General features: G+C 41.2%; 1 protein-coding gene across 2 annotated transcripts in view; it reads left to right on the top strand.

Moving 5' to 3' along the window:
* The window catches only part of LOC145409372 (uncharacterized), a 145,401-nt gene that overhangs the window by 81,480 nt on the left and 38,965 nt on the right, over positions 1–24,956 (top strand). For both annotated transcript variants that reach the window (XM_080279845.1, XM_080279844.1), the window contains exons 2-3: positions 7,861–8,021; positions 15,577–15,975. In XM_080279845.1, coding sequence (XP_080135971.1) covers positions 7,875–8,021; positions 15,577–15,975 — 546 coding nt within the window. In that variant the 5' untranslated portion in view covers positions 7,861–7,874. The remainder of the gene's footprint in view (positions 1–7,860; positions 8,022–15,576; positions 15,976–24,956) is intronic.

Genomic DNA, 24,956 nt, shown 5'->3' with positions numbered 1-24,956 from the left:
TGCACTATTTTAGAGTCACCAGAAAGATCGTAGTCACTGTCCATCATTATCATTGATAAATTAGCCAGGAGAAGGAGGGAGGTGAGAAGACAGGAAGAAATCAGTAGGATAGAAGTTGTGGAAGCAATGAAGAAAGTTAAATTGGGGAAAGCTCCAGGAATTGATGAAGTGTGTGGTGAAATGCTGAAGCATGGGGGAGAGATAGTAGTAGAATGGATGTGGAAGATGTGCAGATTGGCCTGGGAGGAAGGTAGAGTCCCGGAGGATTGGAAGTCAGGTATAATTATTCCCATGTACAAAGGAAAAGGGGAAAAAGAAGTGTGTGGTAACCATAGGGGCATTTGTCTTCTTAGTATAATAGGAAAAGTGTATGGTAGGTTACTTATTGACAGAGTTAGAGAAAGAACAGAGAAATTAGTTGGAGAAGAACAGGGAGGCTTTAGGAAGGGAAGAGGTTGTGTAGATCAGATATTCATTCTCAGATCTTTAGTGGAAAAGTTTCTAGAGAAGGGAAAGAAGTTGTATGCGGCATTCATGGATTTGGAGAAAGCATATGACAGGGTGGATAGACAAGGATTGTGGAAAGTGTTAAGAATATATGGAGTAGATGGAAAGTTGTTGAATGCTGTGAAGAGTATGTACGATGGTGCGAAGGCTGCAGTGCGTGTGGATGGTGAACTAAGTGAATTTTTCTCTTTGAAGGTTGGGTTGAAACAGGGATGTGTCATGTCTCCATGGTTGTTCAATCTGTACATGGATGGGGTAATAAAAGAGGTACAAGGTAGGGTAGTGGATGTTGGAGTGGCCATGGTGAGAGAGGATAGTGTTTGGAAACTCACTGTACTGTTGTTTGCAGATGATACTGTGTTGTTGAGTGAAGACGAAGGAGAGCTGCAAGGCTTGGTGGATGAGTTTGGGGGAGTGTGTAAGAAACGGAATCTAAAGGTGAATGTAGGGAAGAGTAAAGTGATGGTCTTTGAGACGGAATCTAAAGGTGAATGTAGGGAAGAGTAAAGTGATGGTCTTTGAGAGAGATGAAGTCAGTGAATGTACAGCGAGGTTGGATGGTGAGGAATTGGAAAATGTGAGTACGTTTAAGTACCTGGGTAGTGTGATGAGTAAGGATGGAGGTTTGGAGGGTGAAGTGCTTGAAAGGGTACAGCAGAGAAGAAAGGTTGCTGGTTCCTTGAAAGCAGTGATAAGAAACAGGGAAGTGAGCATGGAAGTGAAAAAGTTACTACATGACAGTATTGTGATACCAACTCTAACGTACGGAAGTGAAGCTTGAACGTTGTTGGAAGGACACAAGTCAAGAGTGAGAGCAGTGGAAATGAGTTATTTAAGAGGAGCCTGTGGAGTCACATGGAGAGACAGGCTGACGAATGAGGATATAAAGGAGCGTTGTGGTGTTGATGTGGATGTGATAGGAAGCGTTATGAGGAATACACTGAGGTGGTTTGGCCATGTGGAGAGGATGGAGGGTGAAAGACTGACGAAGAGAGTGTATGTGAGTGAGGTGGAGGGGGAAAGAGGGAGGGGGAGGCCGAGGATGAGACGGAGGGATGGGGTGGAGAGGTATATGAGAGATGGGGGCGTGAGCTGGGAGCAGGGGAGTGAAATGGCGGGGGACAGGGCGACTTGGAGGCGATTTGTTTGTGGCCACCCCAAACGGGACTGAGGCGTCTGGCAATAGATAGATAGATAGATAGACGTTCCACAGCAGAGTCACTTAGCCTTTTACCCCTTCCCACACGAGGTTTAGTAGGGGTAGAGGTCACAGGGCCATTTGCAGGGGGCTAAGGACAGGCGCGAATTGGACGTGGTTTCACCTTGAAAGACGACAGTAAACTGAATGATGTGGCCTAGGGGCAGGGAAGGGTTGACAGTGTCAGCATGGTGACAGCTTCTAATTTATATGCTATGAAATGATTGGCAGGAAAACTAGACAATACATAATAAAATAGGTAGTTCCAGGTGAATGTAAATATCGCTTAGGCTTCTTCCTTCCTTTCTTATATATATTTTTGTTACGAGAATAGGTAACAGGGAATAATAGCGGACAAGTGCACGTGGGATGTCGCCAGGTGATAATTATCCCATTCCAGACATCTTGCAGTATCAATTACTTTTTCTCCTTCTTTTATATATTATTATGTATAAGAATAGGGCATGGGGCACATTTCAATGGATAAAATGAGTGGAAAAATCCGTCCAGGATTTGTGTAGCACAGCACATCTGGACAGGCAGGAGGAGAGGGTAATGGAAGGGAGGTAAGAAGGGGAGTCAAGGACAGGGGGAAAAATGGCTAAATTGTCAACAGTGGATGGGAGTGCAGATGACACTAGCAGAACGGAGTATAGCTGGACACTGGTAGTACTGATAGATGATACAAGCCAACACTTGAAAGCCCGGTTGAATTCAAAATAACACAGAATCACAAAAGTGACGCCCCGCGGTATGATCCCTTGCTCCCGAGCGTCACGAAAGTGATGTCCCGTGGTTAAGGGGTTAAAAGAGATTCTGAGAAAAAAAGGGGAGCAGGAGGGCTAGGGAAGTTTGAGAGATACCTCTCAGAGGTACTGGTAGCTCAGCAGGAGGTTGTTTGGGAAAGGATGTGGTTTTGTCCAACGAAGGGTTCAGATGAGAGTTCCCTTTGATAAGAGAAACCATGTCTTTCCAGGCATGGCACACACTATGCCATAAATTCGCTTAGCCACAAACTCCCCAGAGCTGCCAATGCTCACCTGATAAATCAGTTGAAGTTGGTCACCTCTTCCTGGCTCACATAGTCGCATACTTTCTAAAATCCCTTCCTTGATAATTATTAGTGAACATTCATAAATTCTGCAATAATATAATAATTATTTATTATACCAGTTTTCTAGATATGATTTACTAAGAAAAATATTGGAGAACCGTTAGTAAAATTCATAAAACAACAAGTGGTGTGATGGCATTCATAACATAATATTACAAATCTCGATGCATGTTTGTTTTGAAGTGCTTATCATCTGGCAAATGCTAAAGTGAATGTACCGAATGTTACTTAGCTATGAAAGAAGTACAGTGTTCAAAACCGGAAACATGGGAAAACGAAACTGTCGACCAAAATCACGGGCGCCGAATAAGACTAATACATGGTGCCTGAGGTTGGTACATGCAGATATTTGAATATAAATTTTCCACATACTGAAATAGTAGGGAAAGAGTATGAGTCAGTGTGATTAATTGGTGTTTGAGCTAAGAAAAATATTCGTCCCGGAAATGAGACATTATACCAATGTTTCTATACCGACCACAATACCTTTTGCAGGACAAGAGCGTCATTGCGTACAGTATTCACCTGAGGTCTACTAACGTCTTGCAGTCAAATTACTTTATATTAGTTTCATATTTACCAGAAATATATGGATATGATTTCATTTCATTCAAATAATTAGAGAGCATGAACATCACTGGAATGAGCTAAGAACAAGGTTGATCTCAGAAATGAGCCGGTATGCTAATTTACTTTGGTGATTTTCTTTTACATACCATAATGGAGCATACTTTCCTCACTATATAATATTTTATTTGTGACGACAGTAAGACTTGAAGTACATAAGGTAAAAGAAAGTAGTTTAGTTGGCCGAATTTTAATGTATTCAATTAAGTTATCAGGTGAGAATTGACATCTTTTGTGAGTTTGTGGCCAAGGCAGTTGAAAGCAGAGATCCTTAGAAAGCTAGGCACATACTACCCTATAAATTGAAAGAAGAGACCTTTATTCGTGTAGGCCACAGCATCCAAGGGACTTATGTTGATATCCATTTTGCAGGACCTTCAGAAGGAGAGGCGGGGGCATCCGTGGGGGTAATGTTCACCCCTGACCATAAGTGTAGCTACGATTTTGAAAATTGGGTGGCCAAACCTCATTATGGAATGGCCCAAGTATATTTCTTTGGCGAGATCCAGGGGTATTCTCCAGAAAATCTGGACTGGCACCTGTGGTGGGCAGGCATATTTCAAGGGTAGTCTGTGTCACCGCAGCCACCCTTCTGGCTACCATTACTGCTGCTGACACAAGATGTGACAGAGGTCCTTGTTTGTGTTGGTACAGGATGGGTAGATAAAGTGTCCTTGGTTGCTGAGCTGCACTAAGGAACTTTCATGAGCAAAGGAATCAGAGTGTTGGCAATGGGAGATGCACTGAATATAGTATAAGCAGCCTTTATAAGCCTACCCCAAAGGGTTCCAGTAGGGGGGGTAAATGTTGTCAATAAGCAATTACTGACAGAGGAAGAATGCAGTAACCCCAGTTTTAAGTGCCTGAACACAGTTTGTATCCACAATATAATGGAAAATGTTTACAAAGCCACAACACTGTACTCCTAAGGACTAATACTGTACAGGGAATTCACAGTTGTTTATTCTGTGACGTTTCTTCCGCAGATTAAAAATAAGTGAGATATTGTGGGATCTTTAATGTGTGTCTGTGTTGGTGATTTGTTTTTCATTTCTTTCATAAGTTTCATTAAAGGCGATACACTTTTGTTTCTCGATGGTGCGCAATTCATTATGCTAGAAGGCAGTATGCTTTTGTTGTCACTGGTGAATCATGGTCCCGTTTTCAGCCAGTCAAAGGGACAGAACTGGGTCTTTCTCATGTTTTCAATTTCTGAGCTATTCACAAGATGGACTGCCTATGTGATTCCTAAGATGGGCTCCTTGCTGCCCGTGCAATAGGTGTGTCCCACCTACGGTGGACGACTAAGATAAGGCTGGATATTGGTCTCGGGTAGGCTACATTACATGGATCTAGGTTAGGTTAAGAGCGTTAAAGTAGGTTAATGCCTAAAATGGCTTGTAGTTCTATCGTTTCATTGATTTTCACCATTAACATGGAAAAACGAATAGGTTTTCAATGTTTTTATTCCCTTATGTAATTGATTTTTCCCCTTATTTAATTGAGCTTTATGATTTGTGTAATTATTTCCGATGACCTTATGTTTCCCTTGGTTATTTTTGTACTTTGGCCAATTTTTACATTGAAAATCTCCGAAAAAAAAAAAAAAACACGCAATTTCTCGGATGGGATCGGCTTATGTTTCCCTTGGTTATTTTTGTATTTTGGCCAATTTTTACATTGAAAATCTCCGAAAAAAAAAAAAAACACGCAATTTCTCGGATGGGATCGGCTGGTCTAAAACTCGGAAACTAGTGATTTGTGATAGATTTCAAGGTCAGAATCCTTAAACACACACACACACACACACACACACACACACACACGGGAAAACGTGATTTCATCTTCAGAATCCCAGAATCCGGTGTTCTGGCATAGTAATCATTTACTAGTTTCATTAGGAGGTATATTCCACAGTTTAGTGCCTGATAGAAGAAAAATGCATGCAATATTGTAATGTACTTAACAAGAACAATGTCTTGCGTCTTAACGGTTAATTAATATAAAGTAACACAGACTTGTTGAAAAGTTGGTGGAAATATTGTATGCAAAGGATGGTTAACATTAAGAAATATCTTACAATGTAGAGACCCAATAAGAAGACGATGTTGGTGTAGATTGAGAAACCTATTCTTATTAAAACACGATCCAAGAGCCATCAGTTAGACTCTGCAGCAGACAGGAGAGCTGTACTCCATGAAGGGCAGGATATGCGAATAAGGCCAGTTCCGAAAAATAGTATCATTCGATTAGATTTTTATACCTTTCCCTATGAGATAATGACGAGGCAACTAAGCGCAGATTTGTCTAAAAAAGTTTTACATCAAAACTGACGGCCAGAAGCTTAACCGAAGTTCATTCATTGATTACAGAGTCGGTGATATATGTACGCATACATTATTAAAATGTGTGTGTGTGTGTGTGTGTGTTTATATATATATATATATATATATATATATATATATATATATATATATATATAATGTATCCTTAGTCAACCATTAGTTCCAACTTGGGATATAAGGTGAGATAGAGTCTAGACTCTAGAAATATGGAAAGAGGAAGCACAAGGAATGTGTGAGTTATCGTCTGTTTACTAGCCCAAACCACCAGTACATATTTTTAATTTCCTCATATTTTTTTCTTTTAAATATCCTGACTGAAATTTTGTAATACAAGAAGCAAAAAAAAAAAAAAAAAAGGCAAAGTTACGCTATTCCAGCCCTCCACCTGACCAAGCACATACCCCTCACCTCCCAGTAAACCTAACCAAGTGCCTAACGACCCTAACCCTCCCCCCTTTGTATACCACAGAGACAACAGGTTGCATTGAAAGTTCTGAGATTTTTTTTTTTTAGATTTTCATTATTAAAAAAAAAAAAAAACTTAAGACACAACATTCTACCTATCAAAAGGCACCAATTCCCTATAGGACACATAACTGTGAAATTTCATGACTATAGTGAATACTCTAAGTTGTGGCTTCAGATTACTTGGGTATGGCGCCTTGAAATCTCAGATTTTTTTTTTCCTTCAAACACTGAAGACAGCATTCTACCTTACAAAAGTCACCAGTTTACTATAAGACACATAACTATGTGAAATTTCATGACTATAGTGAATACTTTCTGAGTTGTGGCTTCAGATTACTTGTGTAGGGCGCATTGAAATCTCAGATTTTTTTTTTACTACTGAAGACACAGCATTCTACCTAACAAAAGGCACCAGTTAACGATAAGACACATAACTATGTGAAATTTCATAATTCTGCAGTTAATACTTTCTGAGATTTGCTCAAGACACGAAAATATCTACGCCACGTATCTTGGTCATCCCTGTGATAACAATACTCTCCTCTGACTTCGTCAGGTGGAGGGTAAAAAGAAAAAAAAAATCATCAGATTAATGGGGCTAACAGGGAAGAACAGGACCTTATTCATTGTGAAGCTTCCTCCAGCCAAGGGTAGGAGTAGCAGGTGTGCAAAAACTATAGCTCACGACTGGTCGGGCAGTACTGATGATGGGTCTTCCCTAGGTTTATGGGTCTTAATAAAGTTTTAATGGAGATGAATTCTTTAGCGGAAGGCATGAGAGACAGATTGGAGACGAGTGGCTAATGCAGTGAGTTCGTCCACAAACTTCGCCTTTTCCTTATAGACATCTGTGTTTGTTTTCCTTTGACGGTTGTGTGGGTTTTCCTTTCAAAAGAGTTTTTCTGATTTGTCTAATTAAGAGGATGACAGTGATGAATCAGGTGATCAGGTAACCCAGGCTCTTATTTCTTACAGATTCTCCATTCATCTGTGCAGTCAGTAAATGTATAGTGCGTTGCTAAGCTACTTTTGGTTGCTGTTTTTTTTTTATTCTGGCTTCTATATTTTGTGCAAATGTAATGAGTAAAGGTCACATGCGTGAAGATAAGTTCAGCAAGTCCCCATTATATACTGTATGTTTTTTTATTTCATGTTGTTAATTCTTATCTACAGTGCAGAAATATTACAGAAATATACCTTTAAAGCTGATATGCCGCTTCCTCCACTTTGCAACACCAAATATGTTGTAAAATTTCTGACTTTTTAAAATACATTTCAGACAAACAGGACGGTCCATATATTGCACCCACAGGGGGAAGGCTCAATTTACTGGTGTGGGGAGTGCAGCTACTTTTTGAATCTGTTGCTTCTTCTGGAAATTATTGATCAGTCATGTGATCAGTGGATGGAAAAACGAAGAAACCGAAAATCATGAAAGAGGAGGGAGTACAAAATGAGGCAAGCTAGATTATTCTGTTACCAAACGAATCGTCTCAACACACAAGAATTGGGATGCGCAATATATGGACCATCCTGTATAACAAATACCATCTGTAATGTGAATGAGGTGTACATTGTGCAATGCTTTGTTGGTGTTCCAGGCTCACCACGCACAATGTACCTGAACGTCAATCTAACGCCGCCACCGCCGGCTGCTGGCGAGGGCTCCTGCACCACACCCAAGACCCCGGAGATCCTCAATTCCTTGATCAACCTGACTAGTCCACCCCTCCCACATTCCTACTCCCAGTATGAAAGCCAGGTATGGTTACTCCTCTCGTAATGAATTGATAGCTTAACTAATATACAATATATATATATATATATATATATATATATATATATATATATATATATATATATATATATATATATATAATATATATATATATATATATATATATATATATATGTATATAATATATATATATATATATATATATATATGTATATAATATATATATATATATATATATATATATATATATATATATATATGTATATAATATATATATATATATATGTATATAATATATATATATATATATATATATATATATATGTATATAATATATATATATATATATATATATATATATATATATATCACCAGTCGATATATATATATATATATATATATATATATATATATATATATATATATATATATATATCACCAGTCGAGCAGGGCAGTACTTCCAAGGTGGATGGAAAGCTGATGACAGGGAGAGCTGGAGCTCCTGTTTCATCAGCCCTCGGGACTATACTCAGTTTTTTTTTTTATCGAGGCGATGATGCACTTGACAGGTTGATGATGATTGGCTGAATGCAACATGTCTGAATAACATCTTTGTATTTCAAATAATTACCGGTAATGTGAATCGAAACCTAGTAGCCTAATTATCTGAAATACAACGATGTTATTCAAAATCATCACCAACCTGTCAAGTGAATCTTCGCCTCAATAAAAAAAACAGAGTATAGTTCCTGACCATCCCCCTTTGCTGAACCTTTACAGTGTTTCAGTAACACAGAGAGTAGGCCAGCATGCTCTCCAATACAATTTTCTCTAACTGTCAACATAGTCTACGTGCACAGTACACACTACTGTACATTACCTTTCCAAAGTAAAAAAAAAAAAAAAAAAAAAAAAGGCTTACTATAACCATGCCTAGGAATCCCGGGGGGGGGGGAGGGACCATAAATGCCCCCACCATCCAACCCTCTCCCGGTGATTCATCATCATGCCTGGAACCACTGTCTTACTCACTTCTTCATTTCTGCAACATTCGTGGCCATTCCTCTAACTTTCTGTCTGTAGAACACTGCCTCTCCTCCTCTAAACCTCACCTTCTCTTCTTAACCAAGACTCAGCTGTCTGAGGCAACTGACAGCAAACCCTTTTCTGTATCCTCCTACTTTCTCTATACTCATTTCAAAGCCAAAGGTGGCTGTTGTGTATATGTACGCAACGACTTATCTTGCTCTCGTGCTACTGAACTTGTTTCTTCTGAATTCTCTACTCTCTGGCTTCGGTTCTCCCGTCATTCTCTGACTAAATATATCTGCGCTGTTAACTTATCTCCAAGTTCTACTATCAAAAATTCTTCAACTACTCTTACATCTATGATGGAACACATTCTATCCATTTCTCCTTTCTCTGAAATCTCCATTCTAGGAGATTTCAATGTTCACCACAACCTTTAGCTCGCCTATCCTTTCCCTGATCCACCTGGTGAACAAGCCTACATCCTTTCTATCCTTAATGACCTACAGCAGATTGTACAGCACACTACTTGCACCCCTGACCACCTTGGAGAGAGCTCCAGCATACTTGACCTCTTCCTTACAACTAATCCTTCTGCTTACCCTGTTAAGTTTTTCTCTCCGTTGGGCTCCTCCGATCATAACCTTATTACCTTAACCTGTCCTATCACTCTTGCATGGCCTGTGGACCCTCCAAAGAAATGTCGTCTGTGCACTTTGGAGCTGCAGATTGGGAGACCCTCAGGCAGTACTTTTCTGATTTTCCTAGGAATGATTATTGCTTCCATGGCCGGGAGCTGTCTGGATATGCATTGCACATTACAGAGGTTATTCTCTCGGGCGCGGAAGCATACATGCCTTTCTCATATCCTTTGACTAATGCAAGAAAGCCTTGGTTTAATCACGCTTGTTCTAATGCTGTCTGCAACAAGGAGAGGGCCTATAAAAGTTACTGGAGCCAACCCACCCCTAAATCACATCTTTGTTTATGTTTCTGCTGGAATTGTGCCAAGTCTGTTCTTCGCTGTACTAAAAATGATTTCATCCATACTAAATGCTCTCAACTCTCCAACTCTTATTCTTTCCGCTCCTTCTGGCACCTTGCCAGAAACCTTTCTAACAAATTTACCTCATCATCCTTCCCTCCTCTTTTCTACTCTGATGGTTCTGTAGCTATTTCTTCTACTCATAAAGCAGAACTCTTTGCTCAGACTTTCTCCTCCAATTCCACCATAGACGATTCCAGTGCTGTTCGTCCATCACTTCCCCCCTCTGACTTCCTTATGGCTAACATTAAAATTTCTTCAGGTGATTTATTTTCTTCCATCACTGGCCTCAATACTAACAAGGCATATGGGCCTGATGGAGTCCCTCCTGTTGTTCTCAAGAACTGTGCTTCTGTCCTTACACCCTGTGTTGGTAAACTCTTTCGCCTTTGTTTTTCAACTTGTACCTTTCCTTCATGCTGGAAGTTTGCTCTCATTCAGCCAGTCCCAAAGAAGGGTGACGATTCCCAACCCTCTAACTATCGTCCAATTGCTTCAAAAGTTTTCGAGTCAGTTCTTAACAGAAAAATTTTAAAGCATCTTTCCTAACACAACCTTCTTTCTGATAGTCAGTATGGGTTCCGTCAGGGACGCTCCAATGGCGAGCTTCTCACCCACCTTCAGGCACCTGGTCATCCTCCTTTCGGGACTTTGACGTAAGTTTTGCCATTTCACTTGACATCTCAAAAGCTTTCGATCGAGTCTGGCATAAATCTTTAATATCCAAACTGCTCTCTTATGGTATCTATCCTTCTATCTGTGCCTTCATCTATAGCTTCTTTTCTGGTCGTTCTGTAGATGCTGTTGTAGAAGGCCATCGTTCTTCTCGTAGATCTATCAACAATGGTGTTCCTTAGGGCTCTGTCCTATCACCAACTGTCTTCCTTGTATTCATCAGTGATCTTGTAAGCTGTACATCTAACCCTATCCACTCATACACTGATGATTCCACTCTTCACCTTTCCATTCGGTTTCTGCAACGTCCATCTCAGCAGTTACTTCACAAAACAAGGGATGAGGCGATGGCACACCTAATGTCTGATTTGGCTCTATTTCTGACTTGGGTAAAAATGTTATTTTTAATGCATCAAAGACTCAGTTTTTACACCTATCAACCCGTCAAAATCTTCCACAGGAGTTCCCACTAATGTTTGATAATATCGAGCTCAATCCAGCATTATTTTTGAACATGCTTGGGGTTTCATTCACTCGGGACTTATCTTGGAAAGATCATACTGCACCAATTGTAAAATCTACTTCCAAGAGATTGGGTGTGCTAAGCCAACTGCGTGCCATCTTAACCCCTGCACAGTTGTTGACTTTATACACGGATGTTATTCGCCCCTGTTTGGAGCACAACTCCTATGTGTGGGGAGGCCCCCCACATACAGCTCTTCTTAATAGGGTGGAGTCAAAGGCTTTTCGTCTCATCAACTCTCCTCCTCTTACTGGCTCCCTTCAGCCTCTGTCTCTTCGCTGCACTGTTGCCTCTTTATCTTTTTTCTATCCCTGCTTCAGTGGTCACTGCTCCTCTGAACTGTCTGCTTGCATCCCTCCACCTCCACGACGGGTGCGTAGTCTAAGAACAGACTCTCATCCCTTTTCTGTCCAACTCTCAAATGCAAGAGTTAACCGTTACTCCCAGTCATTCATTTATGCAACAGGTCAACTCGGTAACTGTCTTCCTCTGTCTGTAATTCCTACTTCCTATGATCTCCAGTATTTCAACCGCAGTGTGTCCAGGCGTCTCGAAATGTACGGATGTTAAATTTGTCTCTCTCTCTCTTTTCTTTTCTTTTTTTTTTCTCGTGGATGGAACTGTTACACGGGCTCAGCCTTTTGTTCCTTCGTCCTCGCATATATATATATATATATATATATATATATATATATATATATATATATATATGTATATATATATATATATATATATATATATATATATATATATATATACTATATATCTATAATATATACTATATATCTATAATATATACTATATATCTATAATATATACTATATATCTATAATATATACTATATATCTATAATATATACTATATATCTATATACTATATACTATATACTATATATCTATATATATATATATATATATATATATATATATATATATATATATATATATATATACAGAGAGAGAGAGAGAGAGAGAATATGTATGTATATACGAAGAGTGATCAAAACTTCGGTGAATGATAGAATAAGAGTATTTTATTGAAGATTAGGTGCAAAGATTAGACATCCCCTTCAAAGTACTCCGCTCCTGCACACACACACACACACACACACACACACACACACACACACACACACACACACACACACACACACACACACACACACACACACACACACACTTGTTCCACAGTTTCTGCCCCCCCCCACACACACACACACATGTTCCACAGTTTCTGCCACACACACACACACACACACACACACACACACACACACACACACACACACACACACACACACACACACACACACACACACACACACTTGTTCCACAGTTTCTGCCACTGCCTGAAACATTGCTGGAAGTCTTACTTCTGGATCTCCTTCAGATGGCTTGTCGTCTTGGACTGGATGTCTTCATTCTTGCCATAACAATTCCCTTCCATCGTGTGCTTTACTTTCGGGAGCAACCAGCAGGCACAAGGTGCCAATCAGGTGAATAGGGTGGATGCTGCACGAGCGGAGTGTTTTTCCCCCTAGATTGTTCAAACTGCGACATTTCCTCTAATGCGTCAGATGCGGCAGATATGACCTCACTCTGTCTTGCCACAGAACACTGTCCTGTGCTGTTGTGGTGTCCGGTGACTGATGGCAACTAGGAAGGTGGACAATGAAACAACCTCCAAGAACCCTCACATACTTCAACTCATTTCTTTTTAGCAGTACCATTCTCCGAACTTTTTGATCCTCTCGTGTATAAATATAATATATATATATATATATATATATATATATATATATATATATATATATATATATATATATATATGTGTGTGTGTGTGTGTGTATATATATATATATATATATATATATATATATATATATATATATATGTGTGTGTGTGTGTGTGTGTGTGTGTGTGTGTGTGTTATATCTATTCCCAGTCGCCATAATTCCGTAAAGGATGGCCACAAAAAAATCGCCTCCATGTCGCCCTGTCCCCCGCCATCTCACTGCCCTGCTTCCAGCTCACACACCCCTCTCTCATATACCTTTCCACTCCATCCCTCCATCTTATCCTTGGCCTCCTCCTCCCTCTCCCCCCCTCAGCCCCACTCCCATACACTCTTCTTGTCAGTCTTTCGCTCTCCATCCTCTTCACATGGCCAAACCACCTCAGTGTGTTTCTCCTAACGTTTCTTATCACATCCACATCCACACCACAACGCTTCTTCACTTCTCATTTGTCAGTCTGTCTCTCCATGTGACTCCACATGCTCCTCTCTAATAACTCATTTCCACTGCTCTCACTCTTGACTTGTGTCCCTCCAGCAAGGTCCAAGCTTCACTTCCATACGTTAGAGTTGTATCACAATACTGTCATGCAGCAAGTTTTTCACTCCCGTGCTCACTTCCATGTTTTTTATCACTGCTTTCAAGGAACCTGCAACTTTTCTTCCTTGTTGTACCCTTTCAAGCACTTCACCCTCTAAACTTCCATCCTTACTTATCACACCACCCAAGTACTTAAACGCTCTCGCATTCTCCATTTCCTTCTCATCCAACCTCAATGTACATTCACTGACTTCATTTCTCTCGAAGACCATAACTTTACTCTTCCCTACATTCACCTTTAGGTTCCGTTTCTTACACACTCTCCCAAACTCATCCACCTAGCCTTGCAGCTCTCCTTCCTCTTCACATAACAACACAGTATCATCTGTGAACAACAACACAGAGAGTTTCCAAACACTGTCCTCTCTTATTAGGGCCGCTCCATCATCCACTGCCCTACCTTGTATCTCTTTTAGAACCCCATTCATGTACAGACTGAACAGCCATGGAGACATGGCACATCCCTGTTTCAATCCAACCTTCATATAGAAAAATTCACTTAGTTCACTATCCACACGCACTGCAGCCTTAGCATCTTCATACATACTCTTCACGGCATTCAACAGCTCCCCAATTCCTCCATATAATCTTAATATTTCCAGGATCCTTGTCTATCCACCCTGTCATATGCCTTCTCCAAATCCTTAAAGGCCACATACAACTTCTTTCCTTTCTGTAGAAACTTTTCCACTAGAGACCTAAGAATGAATATTTGATCTACGCAACCTCTTCTCTTCCTAAAACTTCCCTGTTCTTCTGCAACTAATTCCTCTGTTATTTCCCTAACTCTGTAAGTATCCTACCATAATATTTTCCTATCACACTAAGAAGACAAATACCCATATGATTACCACACACTTCTTTTTCTCCATTTCCTTTGTACAGGGGAATAATTATACCTGACTTCCAATCCTCCGGGACCCTACCTTCCTCCCAGGCCAATCTGCACATCTTCCACGTCCATTCTATTATTATCTCCCCCATGCTTCAGCATTTCACCATGCACTCCTTCAATTCCTGGGACTTTCTTCATTGCTTCCGCAACTTCCGTCCTAATGATTTCTTCCTCTCATCTCACATGCCTCCGTCTCCCAGCCATTCCCCAGTCACTTTTATTCACATTACTTTCATTCTATGTTCAACAGTTCCTTAAAATGTTCTCTCCATCTGTTCCTCCATCTGTTCCCTTTTTCTCCCTTCTCCACTAGTAATCTACCATTTTTATCTTTCATTCCTCAACTTACTTTTTCATCACCCTGTCTAACTCTCTTTACCTCTTTCCAGAACATTTTCTTACATTCCCTCCACTTTACACTCAAATCCCTTCCAAATTTCTCCACCACCCTCTTCTTACTCTCTCTTACTATTGTTTTCACCTCTCATTTCCTCTCTGCGTACAACTCTCTCTTCTGTCTCTCAACTTCTGCACCCCTGTTTCTCATCCACTCACTATATGCTTTCCTCTTTGTGCTACAGCCTGTCTCACCTCTTCATTCCACCATGCTGTTCTTTGCACCCCCTTTCGTCTTCTCTTCACCCCTCACACCACCTCACATGCTGCACATATTTCTTCTGTGAATATCTTGCACGCACTTTCCACGTCCCCCATCTGCTTCAATCCATATTTACCCAATCACTCCTCCACTTCTCTCTTATATTCTGCCTTTTTTCCTTCTGACACACACACACACACACACACACACACACACACACACACACACACACACACACACACACACACACACACACACACACACACACACACACACACATATATATATATATATATATATATATATAGAAAATGTTTCATGTTTCTGTCTGTCTGTGTGCCTCACTGACATGTTTGCCTCAGCTATAGATAACTGATTATGGGAAGTTGTCGTAAATCTTGTTTTCTGTGTTGCTACAGGTAGAGGGTGGAACTCTTCTGAGCCCCACTAGCGACCTGAGCAGCCCCGGGGAGGAAACAGCAACCACCTCTCTAATAACCTGCGACCTCACATCACCCAGCCTGAACCACCCAATGGGTACCAGTATGGTCTGTGGTTTCCCTGGTAGTGGGGGCAGTGGAGGCGGCTTGGTGGGTGGGTCCCCTGGCACCTCAGGTGTAGGGGGTCCTCTGACCGGAGCATCACCTCCTTCTACACCTGACTTGCCCTCACCTGTAAGCACAGTTGAGGCCACAAAATCAGCACTTATCAAAGAAGGCCTCAAACTACAAATCCGAAGTAAACTGCAAGCAGCAGGCGTCGAATCTCCTGAATCCATCCTTGATGACACAAAGATGATTAAGGACGAAGGATCTGGTGTGAGTACAATGTTTAGATTGGTGATGATTTGGGGTAGAGAAGCTGGGAGATGGTTTTGTTGTGGTCCATCGAATCAGCTCTTGCAATCAACGTTCAGCAGACGATGGGAACTCATATCTTATTTTCACGTTTTATATTTGAGAATTATGCGTGATATCCATTAGTATTAGGGACATCTAATCCTACGTTGCCCCATGAGGAGCGTAGGAACCCGGGGCTAGGCAAGTTAGTCCTGGCATTTAAGATGAGAGTGACCAGCCTCACTCATCCCTGAGTGGCATTACGTGAGCATTAAATCCCAACCACCCCTTGGATATAAACCTTCACGGGCTCAATCCGATTGGAGCACCGTTATATTACCCACTAAACCACCAGGCGCCAAAATTTGGTTATATGGTTACCACCCAGCGTAGTAAATGGTTTCCTGGTGTACAGGAAACCATTTGGCATGTCACTCAGTGTAGAGTCACCCATGGGCAGGAGGAAGAGGGAAGAATGAAGGAAAGAAAGACAGAAGAGGATGGATGGAAAGAAGGATGGAGGAGAGGAAAGGGCAGACACCCGAGAGTAGCATTACATCGAGTGGATATATATATATATATATATATATATATATATATATATATATATCCACTCACTTGATGTAGTGCTGCTCTCGGGTGTCTGCCCTTTCCTCTCCTCCATGCTTCTTTCCATCCATCCTCTTCTGTCTGTATATATATATATATATATATATATATATATATATATATATATATATATATATATATATATATATATATATTGATTGCCAGATGCCTCAATCCCGTTTGGGGTGGCCACAAACAAATCGCCTCCAAGTCGCCCTGTCCCCCGCCATTTCACTGCCCTGCTCCCAACTCACACCTCCCTGTCCCATATACCTCTCCACCCCATCCCTCCATCTCATCCTCGGCCTCTCCCTCCCTCTTCCCCCCTCCACCTCACTCACATACACTCTCTTCGTCAGTCTTTCACCCTCCATCCTCTCCACATGGTCAAACCACCTCAGTGTGTTCCTCATAACGCTTCCTATCACATCCACATCCACACCACAACGCTCCTTTATATCCTCATTCGTCAGCCTGTCTCTCCATGTGACTCCACAGGCTCATCTTAAATAACTCATTTCCACTGCTGTCACTGTTGACTTGTGTCCTTCCAGCAATGTCCAAGCTTCACTTCCATACGTTAGAGTTGGTATCACAATACTGTCATGTTGTAACTTTTTCACTTCCATGCTCACTTCCCTGTTTATTATCTGTTTCTTATCACTTTCTTATATATATATATATATATATATATATATATATATATATATATATATATATATAAGACAGATAGATATAGATATACCTACTGTATATTTACAGTCACTTATCACCTTCCATCCTCACAGTCTTCAATGATGTGTCAGAGAACTTTTTGATCATAATAGTTTAGGTGGAAGTACATATATATATATATATATATATATATATATATATATATATATATATATATGTATATATATATGTATATATATATATATATATATATATATATATATATATATATATATATATATATATATATATATATATATATATATATATATATATATATATATATATATATATATATATATATATATATATATATATATATATATATATATAGTATCATCATCATCATCCGGACCTCCATTCCCACCCTAGGGCACGGTGAGGAGTAGCAACGTCTAAACAGTCTAAATATGGCCAATCCTTCCATGCACTCATAATTCAAGACCCCGGAATCCTGGCTCCATCTGATACGCCAAAAACATTCACCACATTGTGTAGCTTCACCTAAACGTATGCGATAGAGTCAGTCCGGACACTGTCACATTAAACAGGGGTGCTAAATCCCTGATCATGCACTTCTCACAACATTCATTCAGCCATCTTGATCACTTGTCAGTCCCCTAGCCTCACCGACTTCCAGACCTCTCTTCCTCACACACTCATCCACCATATCCCTCCACCTTCTCTTTGGGCTACCTCGCCTCCGCCCTCCTTCAAATTCGCTTAGATATACCTTTTTCACCACTCTATTGTTATCCGTTCTCTCCACATGATCATACCATATCAATACTCTCTTCGACTCTGGTGTCCACCGACTTCCTCACTCCACATCTTTCACGAATCACATTATTTCATATCCTATCCAGTCTCTGTACTCTGCATGCATTCCTCAGCAGTCCCATCTTCACAGCTCTCACTCTTGACTTTTCATTTTCATGCCACAACACTGTCTCACATCCATATGTTAAAGTTGACACTAACACTCCTTCATGTAAACCTCGTGCATCTCTAACACAGGCCTCTGTTTCTTATCAAGGCCATCATAGCACTTGTCACTCTACTTTCCACTTCTGCACATTTTCCTCACTTTTCTATCACTGTACCCAGGCATTTGAAGCCTCTCACCAATTCCAGTCTCTCTCCATTCACTGCAACATCACACTGGGAGTCACCCTCTTACTCAGTAACCATCACTTTACTCTTTTCTGCATTTACTCACAATGCACGACGCTCACAGACATCAGCAAAACTCTGCACTAGTCTACCAAGTTCTTGTCCAGTATTTGCAAGTAGTGCTGCACCATCAGCATACAACATATTAAGAAATATTCCATCTATCACCATTCATTACCAACGCCATTCCTCTCTCCATTATTCGTATTTTTACATCTCTCGTCACCCCATCCATATATATATTGAACAACCATGTCGCATGCCCACACCGGTCGTGAACCATTCACTTAGATGCCCACTTACCCTTACGCATGCTTCACTACCATCATAACATCTCTTGAAGGCACCTAGCAACTTATCATCTACACCCTACACGCGCAAAACCTTCCATAATCCTTCTCTGTCACATTGTTGTATGCTTTCTCCAGATCCATGAATGCCTGAAATACATTATAGACCTTCTCACAAGCCTTCTCTTCTACCTGTCTTTTGATGCAAGTATTTGATTCACACATCCTCTGCCACTCCAAAAGCCACCTTGTTCATCACTCACTAGGACTTCTGATATCTCTCTTATTTTCTCTATAATAATTCGTCCATAAACCTTCCCTACTACACTCAATAAACTTATGCCGCGATAATTCTTGCACTCACTTCACTCACCTTTATTTTGGTACAGGGGTACAATCACAGCCTTTTTCCACTCTGCTGGCACAGTTTCACTCATCCATGACGTTTTACATATATCCAACAAACACTTCATTCTGCTCTTTTCACTACACTTAATCATCCCTACATACAACTTATCAACCCCAGCTGCATACCGAGTTTTCAGCCGCCTCACAGCGTTCTTCACCTGTGTGAGTGTCATGTTTCCTGGCGCTGCATTCTTCTCTGTACACCCTCCAAACCAATCATGTTTACAGAGGCCCTGCTCTCTCTCTTCCCATTCATTAGGCTTTCAAAATATTATTTCCATCTGGTCCATACTTTATCCCCATGGGTTAATATTCTACCACTTACATCCTTCACACTTTCACATTTCTTTCTGCCGTCATTTCTACATTTCCGCACCTCTTTCCAGAATGACTTCCTATTATCAGAGTAATTTGCATTCATTTTTCTTCATAGATCATCATATACCTCCTCCTTTTTCCTCTTCTCTGGTCTCTTTACGTGCATCTTGCTGTCAGTATATTCAGTTCTTATTTCAGGTGAACCCCTATGCTGTAACCACTCTAGCCACTTCTTCCTCCTTTCCTCCACTACTCTCTTAACCTCTTCTTCCCACCATGCCGTACCTTTCTATTTTGTTGTTACTCCTGCCACACCACACACTGCTTCAGCATTTCTAGCTAAGCAATCCCTATATACATTCCACAGACTGTCCAGATCCATTTCATTCCAATTCCCAGATTCTAACTCCTCTCCTACTTTGGTCCTGTATTCATCTACCATTTCTTTGATCCTCAGCTTCTCGACTTTGTCTTTCTCCTTGACTGCTCCTCTCTCTCTCCTGGTCCACCTCATTCCTCTCAGCATGATCTTGCCTACCACAGTCATATGATCTGACAGACTTTCACATCGTCCTCTCACGGCCCTCGTCTCAGCAACCATTCCTTTCCTGACACATATCCTTCTGTTGCTTTCCATTATCACTTTCTCCTGGTACTTCATTACAACCCATTATGTCATCCTCAGGACCAGTGCCTGCTCTTCCATTCATATCATCCATTACGATCACTTTATAGCTCCTTGGCATTTCTTCCACTGCTACATCCAGCTTATCCCAAGACCTGTCTTTCTCTCACTCCTGTCATCACACGGTGCATACGCTACAGTCACTCCCACTTGCACCTTCTAAAACTTTGAACTTGACATACATATATCTCGAGCTGACACATTTGTAATCTCTCATTCCACTCTGCCACACCACTTTCATCAATAAAGCAACTCCTTCCTTGCATCTTCCTCACCCATTCATGTACAGTCTTGCACTTCACACTATCGCATTCCTCCACTTCACACCCTTTCATTTTTGTTTCACACAATGGCATCAGGGCATCTCTCGCACACTTGAACACATTCACCACTTCCACCCTCTTACTCTCCTCATTCATACCTCTCACATCCCACATGGTCATGCGAATCTGCCCTTTGGTTAGGGCCCTGGATAGGTATTGGACCCTCCGAGGCTCTCCAAAACATTTGCCATGATTAAGTGATTTTACATAGGAGAATCTAGGGGACATTTACCCCCCCCAAAAAAAAAAACAAAAAAAAAACGGTTATATGGCTACCCCCCAGCAAAGTAAATAGTTTCCTGGGTAGAGGAAACCACTTGGTTTGTCACTCAGTGTAGAGACCATATGGTATCTGTACATTGAGTGGATGATGGGCGCCCCCATCAACTTCGTTCCTATTGATTAAAAAATGGTGTATGCAGATCTTCATGCTTATTAGATAATTTTAACTGGTGCCGCATCATGTTCAAAGTTATTATGACGTAATGTTAGTATGCCATTGTGTTTCCTAGGTCCCCCTCTTTGCAGAGTATTAGCCAGTCACTGGGGGGGGAGGGGGGATTTCATGGGAACCCAACTCCCACTCATTGTTGCCTAGTTATATGGCTTGTAATTGCTGCAAGCTGTAGCCATCTTTGCATCTGGATACACTTGTCTGTGTTGCTGAACGACCTGGAGAAGTTACTGCCGTTGATCTTTGTTCTTGGTCACCATTGGATTAAACTCCTGAATCAGTGCTACCCCTCTTACCACAAAGTCATTTGTTACCTGTATCCCCTGGACGATGCTCTCAGCTTTCTTGTAATCCTCACTACTTTCCCATGTGGATGAATCGATTTCTAGGAATGAATGAGGTAGGCCGAGCAGTGTGAAGATCTTGGTGTTACTGGTCACAAAATTTGAAATTATTTTTTGATTCAGTGCTGTCTCCTCAAGTTCAGTTGTTGCCCTCTTTAGTTGATCTTTGCTTCCTTCTTCGTTAAGAGCCATCACCATTTTTTGCCTCCCTTTAGGGTCAACAGTTGGATCAATAAAGGCCAGTCCAACTAATTGCTCTGACAAAAACCACAAGTGACGACCAAATGCTTTCAAGCAGACTTGTGAGATGCCCTTATCAGGATAAAGTAACAATTCGTGGAGAAGTCTCAGATCATTTGCTGTAGCTAGAGCTGTTTTTGTTGCCTTGAGCCATGATTTCAGGTATTGCTTCATGATGAACACAACAAACTACTTCAATCCTCGACCTTGCTTCAGTGTGATGATTGTCTGATGATGGAAAAATAGCCTTTGATGCTGTACATTACTTTAGCCATCCATCTGGCATGGTGACAAGCACCAGGGCGCTTAAACCGTGTTCCACAGGGTGGTACACCACCCAAGGCAACAATGGAAAGTTTTACCAGTTCTCGATAATCATCTCGAGGTTGGCTTTCTTGCAACTGTTTCATAGAAAATGCTTTGAGCTTAACACATTGCACACTACCAATCACTGGTATTTCCTCATTGTCATTCAAGGTCTGAAAGCATGTTGTGTCAGTAGTATCCCACTTGGCTTTGAACTGCTTGAATATGTGAATGTCTGGACCAGAGGACAGTCCAAGAGAAATGATGAAGGACTTTTGAACAAGGATCTCAAAAATGTGATGCCGACAAGCCAGGTGGAGGAGATCCTTGTGCAACTGTTGTTGATTATGGGTGCACGCCCCTGCCCACAATCTGGTATTCCTGGCAGTGGTGTCAAATGCCATTCCTACCACTCGTTCAGATATACCCCGATCTTTCAGTGTTTCAATAATGACATTGGCCATTGCCTTTCCTGTCCCTGATTCCAAACTGGGTACATTCAAAAGGTTTCAAACTCCGTCACCTGAGACGAAAACTGGAAGGCGTTCAGTGATATTTGCTCCTGTTACATTTGGAATTAGTTTTCCATCCCAGTACACTACAAATGGCACAGTTGGATGGAATGATTTCTTCAGCCATCCTGCAGATTTCCTCTGACTCTTGATTCGATCTCGGCGGATACTTTGCCTGTTCATAGTATACACTGTTGGATCTTGTCCACAGGCAGAAATGGCCATAGTAAGCAGATGGACTGCAGCATAGTCTTGATCCGATCTAAAGCAGCAGCAACTGGAGAAGTGACAACTGTTTTTTGTGCTTTGGCATTTCGGAGGAGGAGTTGCAGTCGAAAAGGAAGGACCTTTTGTATCTGTATAATCGTCGACTGTTTCGTCATCATCACTAGTTGGGCTTTCCTCCAGCTCCACTATTTCCTCTCTTACTGCTCAATGACATTCCTCACACTCTTTCCTCTCCTGTTCAGTCTGTTGTCCTTCTGTCTTCGTTCTTTCCGGTGGAACTTGACATCAATACCCAGCATAGAGCCTTGCCTCCCTTTCTCCCTCTGAGCCACAAGAAACACCTTAACATCACGATTTTTGATGAGGTCGAAGGCATTCGTCTGGCAGTGTCAAAGAGATCTTTCATCTGTTCTTGGAAGTTCTTTCTCCTCCCCTCTCTTTCAGTATTGTGGCTCTCACTCTTCTCCAACTTTCTCCATTCTTTATAAAGAGATTCGATTTTGGGGATACAATTCCGTGGCTCAGATGCAGGAATGCTAGCTCTCTTCCAGAATCCTCCTAGTTCCTCGGTCAGAAAACATGCTGAATCCCTCAGTGTTCATGTCTCTGTTTGCATCAGGTAGAAGAGTCTCGCTAACACTTCTATACAGGAAGGTAACTTACTTCCAAGGAGTCTTCCACTTGGTTAGCCAACAAGCCAGGCTGAGATGTGGGCATCATCCGGCCCTCTTGAGTTATCAGAAGAGGCTGGATGACTGTCACTGATGCCTGTCCAGGATGCAGCTCAGCACCTCATACTATTAAGCACATTATGGAAGACTGCATTGCACACAGTCACATACACTTCTTGAAAACTTTGAGGGAAAGCCTGGTCTCAGCTGTAGACTTTCTTAGGGACTCGGAGCTGTTTGGCTAGACCGCCTGGGGAACAACTACCACTGTTACTGCAAGCCAAGTCTTGATCTTGCTCCTGCTTTTCATCACTGGCGTTGACAATTTCACTTCAGTCAGAGTAAATAAGTGCTTAATAATAATGCAAAAGGCCAATCCCTGAAAAAAATAAACAAATGTAGCTTTTACTAGAATGTAGCCTCCAGTGAAGTAAAGCAAACATTCTTTTCAAAAAAAAAAAAAAAAAAATCACAACAATGATTTTGCTTATTAGGTTCAAACTTTGGGTAAGATACGGCACCGGTAAGTACTGTATAATTCAATTCGGCCAAAATTTGGTACCTCAAGAGTTTACTCCTAAACTCACAATATACACTGCCAGTAAACAAAATATTCCAGAATTAATATTCCCCCTTAGTAATAAGGACCACCCTATAACACTAGCAGGGGTACCCGGTGTTGCCCGGGCCAAAAAAGCCAACACTTTAATCCTACTTGTTCTGGGTCAAACTTTCTTTGCACTCCAAAAAGACCATGTACAGACGTCGGAATAAGTTCGTTTCCTTTTCTGTGGACTAAGGCGTTTGTAACACTGCTCGATGGAGAGCTACCCCCTCCTTCTCCCTTCCTCATAGTTCCACACTCCCACCCAACCCCCCCCCTACTTTTCTCTCCGACCCCATAACTCCATCCGGTACCCTCCATGCTCTCGCTCACAGCCAGCTATAATATAGGAGTTTCTGTACTTCAAGCACCTCTCTAATTACGTATAGTCCGAACAACTAATAAAAAAATAGTACAGTATATACATAAACAAAGTTAGGGAAAATTTACTGCACTGAGAGAGAGAGAGAGAGAGAGAGAGAAACAGACAGACAGACAGACAGAGACAGAGAGTTAACAGACAGGGAGCGACAGGCCGAGAGGGAGAGCGAGTGGAATAATGAGAAATGAGAGGGCAGTTACAGAGAAAATAAAAAGGGGAGAGGCAAGGAGAGAACAACGAGAGTTGAGACAAAGGGTGAGAAGAGACGGTTAGAGGTGAAATGAAATTCAAGCAGTGTGAAAGGGAAAGAGAGAAGGGTGATGTGAATTGGAAGGCTGGGAGACAGGAAGCAGAGACAAAAGGGGAGACAGCTGAGAGAAAATTGGAATGGAGCAAACATAGAAATAGGGATAACAAAGGGAGAAAGTGGAAGCGAGCTACGGAACGGAATACTGAGAACGATATGAGAAAAATTAGAAAAGGAGACAAGGTAATGGGGAGGAGGAAGAAAGTGCGTTATTATGGCAAGGACGCAGGGAAAGAACTAAGACGAAAGCATTGAGAATGACATTCAAGTGAAAAGGGAGGGAGAGAAATAGAGAAATTAGAGAAATTTGCGGAGAGAAAGTAGAGATTACGAATGGGAAGAAAATAGGTTGGGGTCCTTTGGAGCCGCCATTGAAGTGGTCGAGCCTGCCA

This window comes from Coenobita brevimanus, chromosome 80 (genome assembly GCF_032717465.1).
Source record: "Coenobita brevimanus isolate Jiangsu-jjx chromosome 80, ASM3271746v2, whole genome shotgun sequence".
NCBI lineage: Eukaryota > Metazoa > Arthropoda > Malacostraca > Decapoda > Coenobitidae > Coenobita > Coenobita brevimanus.
The sequence above is the reverse complement of the archived record's forward strand: the minus strand, read 5'-3'. Positions and strand labels throughout refer to the sequence as shown.